Genomic DNA, 9631 nt, shown 5'->3' on the forward strand with positions numbered 1-9631 from the left:
TTTCCTATACGGTTAAACGAAAGCATACACGTACGTATGTTTGTTTGTTTGTATGTATGTGTGCCTGTGCATGTGTGCGCGCATGTGTGGCACGATAATGTATTTCAATTCATTAATATTCATGAGGACAAGATGAATATGATAATATATCACTGGTCATTAATATTCATGCGAGTAGATGTCGTCAGAGATGACGTCACGCTAGTACGATTAATAAGGTATCCTTCAATAAATTATAAATGAAGCTGACGATGACGACGACTATGGTGATATGGATGAAAATAATGGTAATGAAGATGACGACGATGACGATGATGATGAAGAAGACATGATGATAATGATGATGAAAGTGATAGGGATGAAGACGATGACGCAAAAAAGTCATAATGATAATGATGAAGACAACGACGATGATGACGATGGCGATGATGATGTTGACATTGAGGTGCCGATAAAAAGTAACGGTCACGTGAGATCTTTATTACTATCATTAGAGTAACTTTCGATATTACAAGTATTATCATTACTATGGCTAGTGGTAGTAGTAGTAATAATAATAGTAGTAGTAGTAGTAGTGGCAGTAGTAGTAGTTGTTGTTGTAAAAACAGAATTTAAACATTTAAACTAAATCAATCAATCAATCAGTCAATCAATCAATCAATCATTCATTTTTTCTCTTTCATTCCTGCTATTTGTCCTCTAATCAGTCATTATTTTTTTTTATCTCAATTTATATTAAACAATATTTCATTTATTCAATGTTGTTTAAATTCATTACTTTTATATCATTATTCTTCTTATGCGTAATAATTTTATTTCTCATTTTATCATTCGTTCATTCATTTGTTCATTCGTTCATACATTCATTAGTTCGTTCGTTCGTCATTTATTTATAATTATGCCCCAATTCATATATGTGATGTGTGCTTGCTGTCATAAAATTTGCATATAAAAAGGGAAACCGCTAACACACACACACACATACACACGCACACACACGCACGCACGCACACACGTTTGTATAGTGTATAGATAAGTTATACAGAATAGTTAATACGCACGTGGGCAAAAAAGAAAAAAATTAAAGATAAGACTGGAAGGATGGTTGAGGTGCCTGATTAAGTTGTTGCAGTGCAGGAGGAGTGGGTTCAAATGCTAACATAGTTCTGCCTGCCACACGCAATGTTTGAGGGGCGATGTTACCCGCAAATTCGAATGTGCTCTGTGCCTACATTGTTGATATCTTTGGTAAATAGTTGAGAAGAATAGTAAAAACGCATACAATACGTGCAAATGCAAAGTGCAAACATTCAACACAAACACATACAATATAAACAACTACAATGTAAACAACTACAACACAAAAAGTTAGAACACATTACAAACACATAAGCAAACAAACAAAAAACAAACACATACAATACAAACACATACGAAACAAACACATACAAAATAAACACAAACAAAAAAAACACATACACTATGAACACACACACACACACACACACAGTTTCTTGCAGCGGGGAGCATTTCAATTACAGGTCTGAATGCGATAAGAAGACATACCGATGTATTGCTGATACGCACACGTTCTCATACGCGCACGGGTACACGCACGTGTACATGCACGCACACATATTTACACGTACACACAATTGCATAGACGCACACACACACATAAAGCAGGCACATGCACATATAAACAGACCAGCATTGTATATATATATATATATATATATATATACAGTTTCAAATAAATATATAAATGCACTAGAGCGTTTAATATGTGACCAATGCGATCATTGGAAATATTCTTGGGTGAATACGGATGAATATCATGTAGCACGCATATTGTTGTATGTAAATAAAATGCATGTGTGTATTATTTATTTCTATATATTAATAATCATTAATATTTGTAATATAAATAGCATTAGGATTGGTTTTCAGCGCTTTTTACAAAAATTGATAATTTGAAAATTCTAATTTCTCTAAAGTTGACTAAAGAAGAGAACATTTAACGAGAGAGAAGTTTGCAATATTTTCTAAACTAAACTTAAACTATCGCACAAGAAAGTACCAACAACTGCAATGTTTCGATGACTGTGTCAAGTTTCGTGAAAAGTAGCTGCCATCCATACAGATGGAAAATTATTTTCCTCCAAGATTTTCCTTCCAGGTGTTGAGGTTCGCTTTGGAAAAAAGACATCATCCAATTTAATGACATCATCTACAAGATACCATGCAAGTTTTGCAAAGAAAATTTTAACTGGATTAGTTAAAACATTTGAAATAATTTTGAAAGAGGGAAGGATAAAATACTAGGGCAAACACCACAAAATAGAATACAAAAATTTGGCATTTCTATGTTTGTCTGTCTGTCTGTGCGTGTTTTTATAAGTGCATGTGTATGCATACTTGTATATGTATCTATTTGTATTTCATGTGTCTGTATTTGTGTATGTTTGTGTATTTGTACGTGTTTGTGTGGTACGTGTACTGTACACTTTCTGACAGGACTTCTAGCCTAACTTATTAGAAAAAACTGCAATGACAAAGATTCTCTTGTGTAATAAAAATAAGTTACGCCATCATCATCATATTAGTATTATCATTTATTTAATTATTTATTACGATATGATAGCGATGAAGATGATAACAACAACAACAATGATGATGACGATGATGATGACGATGGTGACGTCAGCGATGATGAGAAAAAGAATAATGATGATAAAGATGATGGTTTTAGTGATGATGAAGAGGATGATGATGGTGATGGTATTGATGATGATGATGATGATGGTGGTAGTGATGATGATGATGAAAAAGATGATGGTGGTGGTAAAAAGACATCATTTTATTGGTGATTTGGAAGACTTCGGCGCTGTAACTTCATACAATCAACATTAAAAATACGGCACAACAATAACGCAGCAATAAAAAAAACAACAACCACACATTAAGATAATAATAATAACAAAAACAATAATAATAATAATAATATTAATATCAATAATATTAATAATAATAATAATATTAATGAGAATAACCACCATCATCATCATCAAAATTTTGTCGCAAATAACATGAAATAATTTTTGTGAACAATTTGTTTAAATAAATATTTAAACACAATGACAATTAAAGAACAAAACTTAATTATATATATATATACATATATATATACATATATATATATATATATATATATAGTTTAACAACTATACTAATTACTAATATTACTACTACTAATATGGAAAAACGGAACCATACTTGGAAAATGTTCCGAGGAATTATCAATAAAATAAAAATAAAACTGCAAGAAGCACACTTAGGTAAAAAAACGAATGCAAAATATCAAACAAATGTGTGTAAGTGAAATGTAACAGATGACACAAACGACAAATGCATCAACAGTAAAATAGTTACGGCAAAAAAATAACAAAAAATAACAATAATAATAGCAATACTAATGACGTCTTCCACAAAACATGAATAAAAATATCACTAATTACAGCATCAACGATAATAACAACAACATCAACAACAGCATCTTCAACAAGAACGACAATATCAAATACAACAGCAACAATAACAACAACAACAACAACGTCTGCCACAACAGCAGCAGCAGCAGCAACAGCAGCAGCAACAACCCCCAAACGTCAGCGACGACGACGACAAGAAAATGCGAATCAGCAGTCTCAATAAAATCGATTTGAGCGGCCACAAAATTATCATCAATAATAATAAAAACAACATCTGCAAGAGAATCAACATAAACAACAACAACAACAACAACGGCTGAGTCAATATTTCTAACACCATCATGGACAACAACAAAATGCTCAACAATCTCATCAAAAAACCTAAACCTGCAACGCTAACAAACAGCGCAACAACAAGAACATTACATCGTTAACAACGAAAGCTTACGTAACAACCTCACCAACAAATACAACAACAACGACAAAGAGATCAACAAAGATAACAATAAAAATAACAACAAAATTAACAACAAAGAGTCGTTTGAATATTACGCAACACAAAAATCAACTTTTCTGAATGTCTCCTCGTTAAAAATGCCAAACCTCCCACCCTACTAAAAATACCCTAAAACTCAATCTCAAACCCGGAGCGTTGGACAGTACTTGAACGGCCCCAAACAATATCAAAACCAAACAAATCCTACAGCAAAAACTGCAACAATAGCACCACCACCAACAACAACAACGGCCATTAGAAAGATGTAAGCACATAATGTTGCACATTGTACTCTTTCGACTTTTGCCTTCACGACGGTGTTATGGTCTGCATTTGCACATCGAAAGTGTTACATTTCTTTCCATACTTTCATCAATTCTATGTACATTTATTATTTCTATGTTTTCACATGTTTTTGCCTAATTGTTACTCTACATTTTCATTTCTTCGCACGTGAAATTTATTTTTGATTTTAGAATGTTTAGAATTTCTGAGATTTTATTCGTTTTGATTTTTTAATAACTTCTTCATTCCTTCATCCATCCGTCTTTGTATTTCGAGCTCGAACATTATATTTCCAATCGTTCACAATTCCATTCTCTCCCTCACTCATATTTCATTTTCTCTTTTTCCCCTCTCTTTTCCTTCTCTTTCTCTCTCTCTCTCCCTCTCTTTTTATTTTTTTTCTCTCTCTCTTCTGTGTTTGTGGGTGTGCATCTAAAATTTTGTATATATAAATGTTTCTACATACGCTTATTGGTATATAAGAGAGTATGTGTGCAAATGCATGTGTATACGTGTACATGTACTTACGAATGTGTTTGTATGTTTATGTGTGTGTATGTGTATGGGTGTACGTCTATGTAGCATCGTCACTGGAGGTAGTAAATATGTTTGCATGTAAATCTAGCCTGCCTAGCGTCACATGTGATCCGATCGTTCCTTGTTATTACTACTACTACTACTAATACCTTATCCCAGACTATTGATTTTATTGTTATTATTCTTGTTATTGTTATTGTTGTTGTTGTTTTTTTTTATTTTATTAATGTGATTGCTTTCTTTGTATGTACGCTAATGTATGCCATCATCGTTGTTGTTGTCTTTGTGTTATTATTATTATTAATGATTTTAATTTTTGTTGATGTAGTTAATGCTGCTGTTGTTGATGACGCTGACGTTGATGATGATGACGATGATGATGAGGAGGAGGAGGATGAAGAGGAAGAGGTGAGAAAGGATTACGATGACAATGGCGTTGTTGCTGTTTTTGTTGTTGCTGTTGTTGTTTTTGTTGTTGTTGTTGTTGTTGTTACCAATTTGTCCTTGTGTTGATGATTTGTGGCTGATTCTTGCGCTACAGAGATGGTAACGAGCAAATTTATTCTTGATCGATATTAATTTCTTTTTTTTTTCTTCCTCCATTCTGTCTATCGTTTTTCTATGCAAATTATATGGAGTACTGAAAGAAAAAATGAGAGAGAGAGTGGGGGAGAGAGAGAGAGAGAGAGAAACACAAAAAGAAAAAAAAAGTAAAAAACAAAGAAACAGTGCAAAATTAGGGAAGAACAGAAACACCCCAGAAATAAAAATAATTGAAGCAAAAAAGAAAAGAATCGAAATGTGTGTGTGTGCGTGCATGCATAATTTTTCAATTTTACAAAATTTTAAAAACGTATATGACTCATTGCATACACGTACGTACATACGCCGACTTATATAAAAGAAGATTAAATGAAGAATGATTGAAAACAAGAAAGTAAAAGAAAGCAAGATCAAAAGAGAGTAAGAGAGATAGAAAGAAAGTAAGAGAGAAAGGGAAAGAGAGAAAAAGAGTGATAAAAATGAGAGGTTTACTCGTTTTGGTAATGCTAAGCATACGCGGATGAAATTGAATTTTTGAAACAAAAAAATTTTGATGTTTGTATTTTGGTTTGCAGAAAAAGAATAAAAAAACTACTATAAAGATAGAACGAGAAAAAAATCTTGAGGAAAAAAATAAAACCAAGGCAAAAGGACATGGATAAATATGCATTGCTTTTTCCAGGCGCAATATACATAACAGTAAGTATACATTTCATTGTTGATATTCAACTGTTGTTACTGTCATGTCGAGTGTTTTTCAAGTTGATGTTGTTGTTGTTGATGTTGTTGTTGTTAATGTTGTTGCTGATGTTTTTGTTAATGTTTAAGTTGTTGTTACTGATGTTATTGAGGTATTTTTAATGTTTTTGTTATTGATGTATTCAGATTATCAATCTCTTGTAGATGTGGTTGTTGCTGTTGTTGTTGTTGTTGCTGTTAATGTTGTGTAGTGGTTAATGTTGTTGTGGCTACATTGTATGTTGTACTGTTGTTGTTACAAATAAATTTCATAACTATTTAGATGTAAATACTTTGGTTGCCATTTTTTCAACCAATTTTTTTTTGTTCTACAGTTTCAACTTTTATCTTAAAAATTAAAACAGAATTAAAAAAAATATTATGGACAGAAAAAGTGAACAATAAAAATTTTATTTCACCGCTCTAGAAATGGAATGTACGTGTTGCTGTGATTCTTGAAAATTAAAACACTACACACGTACAAATGAATGTAATGTACGTAACAACAACAGCAACAACAACAACAGATAACAACAACAACAACAGATAACAACAGATAACAACAACAACAAAAACAACAGATAACAACAACAACAACATCAAATGAAAACAAAAATAACAACAACAGCAACATCAACTAACAAGATTTAACAACAACAAACATTATCTAAACACTACATTCAACTACAGCCAGCCACAACAACAAACAACATCATCTATTCCACAATCAAAAATGTCCAACAAAGATCAAAATTCACAACAAAATCAACCAGCATCAAGCAACAAACAACAACAACAAAATACAAAACACAATTATCAAGAACCTACAAAAACAAACAACACAACAACAACTAACAACGACATTATCAGCAACAACAACATCGACGACAAAATGACTGTTGATATAGTTGGGGTGTACTCGTTTGAGTTTAAGCAAATAAAAATAAATTCACAAACTCTTCAGCAGATATCGTCGGCGCGGTATTATTTCCATTATTTCCATTATTATTATTAATAAGTAGTTTCAAGTAGAGATTTGTATATTCTTGAATTATTATTACCATTATTATTATTATGTTGTTGTTGTTGCTTCGGATATCAATGTTGATAGCTATGTAGTTATAAATAGATACCAAGGTATAAACTAAATATCACTCTCTCTCTCTCTTTTTCTCTCTCTTTCTCTCTCTTTCTCTCTCTCTCTCTCTTTCTCTCTCTTTCTCTTTTCTCTCTTTCTCTCTCTTTCTCTCTCTCTTTCTCTCTCTCTTTCTTGCTCTCTCTATTGCTCGCTTTTTTTATTCTTTTCCTCATCCTTTCCTCTTTTTCTCTTTTGTTTATCGTTTTTTCTCTCTGAATTTAATGTATTTATGCTCTCTCGCTTTCTCTCTATTCTATCTCTTTCTTTTTTTCTCTCTCTCTTTCTCTTTCTCTCTCTCTTTCTCTCTCAGTAAATTGTGCAAATGCATATACATTGCGGACATCTTCATACAGAAGATGGTGACAGCGCTGGCAAAGCAATGAAGATAATTGTCACATTGACTATGCACATGTTTGCAACTTCAAACTCACTCTCACCCTACACTACAACATTCACCAACAGCGTACATCATATTATAACAACGATTCAAAATATGATAACATATAAACAAATTGTTTAACAACAACAACAGATTAACAAGCAGCAACAAAACCACCAAAAACAACAATTACATTAGAACAGCTCAATCACATCAACAGAACAGCAGTGAAAGACATCAATGTCATCAACAACAAAAGAAGTAAAAATTATTGAAACATAAAAAACAACGAATCAAAGTCGTTAGGCGAAAGAAAATTCACTTGAATACCAGACAATAATATTCATGTCAGTAACATTAACTAAAATAACACAACAACAACAACATCAACAACCTCAAAAACATTAACACCGGCAAACATCACAACTATGCATGACATCAAAGAACATAACAAATTTATTTATTGAAATGTCTGACAATAAATAAATATTCATAACAAAGACACACACACAAACACACACATACACACTCACGCACACACTTAAACAACACATCAAAAACAACAACAACAACGAAACTACATCAATAACAATAAAAACAACGCAAATATGACATTAAAGGCCAGATATGTCGTGTAGGCAACAAAACAGAAGATGTCTGTGGGCCTGGCATCGATCTTCTGATTGCATTGCGAGCAAGAATGACTGAATGAAATAGAAGAAATAAGAACGAAAAAAATAATAATAACAATAATAATAACAATAATAATAACAATAGCAACAACATGAAGAAAAAGAAGAAGAAAAAAGAAGAAGAAGAAGAAGAAATAAATAAAATCATAAGAGAAACAATAAATTACAAAAATTAATTACAGAGAATGATAATAATACAAACAATAACGAATGAAAATACCAAAAATAACAACAATAGAACATATGGTGACAATAAAAATAACACAAAAGACACGCTAGGGTTGGAGAAATGATTAACGAAAATCATTTTGAAAATTAAATTTACTTAAAACACTTATAATAGAGTAAAATAAGACTTGAGTTATTTTTAGTAAAGTAAAATGTTATTTAATGTTACTAATAACCATGTAAAGTAATACTCATAACAAATACTTACAGTTGAGTAAGGCAATACTTGAAAAACTTAAAATACTTATACGTAAAATACTTTGAGTACTTAAACAAAAATTTCTAAAAAAAAATATTTCAAAATGAAACTATAGTTAATCAAACTTTGCTCTGTTAATGGGTACAATGGAAAGTTTCACCATTTTGTTAAGAGTCAAGCAGGCCTCGAATATAACTTTAACATTGAGTATTTGCTTTTAAAACCACGGGTTTAATTCGATTCAAATAGTTGTCCTTGCCAACTTTTTTAGAAAACCATTTTTTCAAAAGCAATTTTTCAAAAGCAATTCAATCAACTTCACGCTGATGTTGAACATTTAAATAATAAGTTTCCCTATTCTCTTCTCTTCTAAACATACACACCAGAAACCTCCATTCATACATAGATTAAAGATATTTGACAGTTTTGGCCAGTGTTAGCAATTACGTAAAAATAACGAGTGAACGTATAATTTTAATAAAAATTGTTTTGCCAAATTAATAACTCTATAATAGCACTAAGATAACTAAGAAAATAAAAATAATGATAAACAAATAAAAGCTGCAAACCAAAAATATTCACCGACAATTATATTTCCATTAGGTAACATAAATTAACCGTAGACCAGCTCAACATTCTTTATCTTTATATCATTTTTGTTTCTTCCGATTGTTAACTATTAAATAAAAACAGCCAAACAATCGTAAACTTCAGTGTCCTCTTTTGAAAGATTTTTAATTAGTTATCTGCTGACTGTAAGAAAGTTATTTCAGTAGTTTTTTCACTCAAAAATGTTTTTTTAAACTTTTCAACGATTTTCGAATTATCATTTCACCCAAATTTTAATAATTTATAACAAATTAATGAATTAGTAAAAAAATTAATATTTAACTTTGATTTTTTGT

The 9631-nt window shown here is 31.3% G+C and overlaps 1 protein-coding gene across 1 annotated transcript; it reads left to right on the plus strand.

The window, feature by feature from the left end:
• Positions 1–5239: 5239 nt before the first annotated feature.
• Positions 5240–8315, plus strand: HELRODRAFT_165657 (hypothetical protein; the record flags this gene model as incomplete). The annotated part of the gene is made up of 3 exons (XM_009032186.1): positions 5240–5355; positions 6961–7071; positions 8228–8315. 3 exons carry the CDS (start codon positions 5240–5242, stop codon positions 8313–8315), a joined length of 315 nt encoding a protein of 104 aa, XP_009030434.1.
• Positions 8316–9631: the final 1316 nt, after the last annotated feature.

This window comes from Helobdella robusta (assembly GCF_000326865.2).
Source record: "Helobdella robusta unplaced genomic scaffold HELROscaffold_8, whole genome shotgun sequence".
Lineage (NCBI taxonomy): Eukaryota > Metazoa > Annelida > Clitellata > Rhynchobdellida > Glossiphoniidae > Helobdella > Helobdella robusta.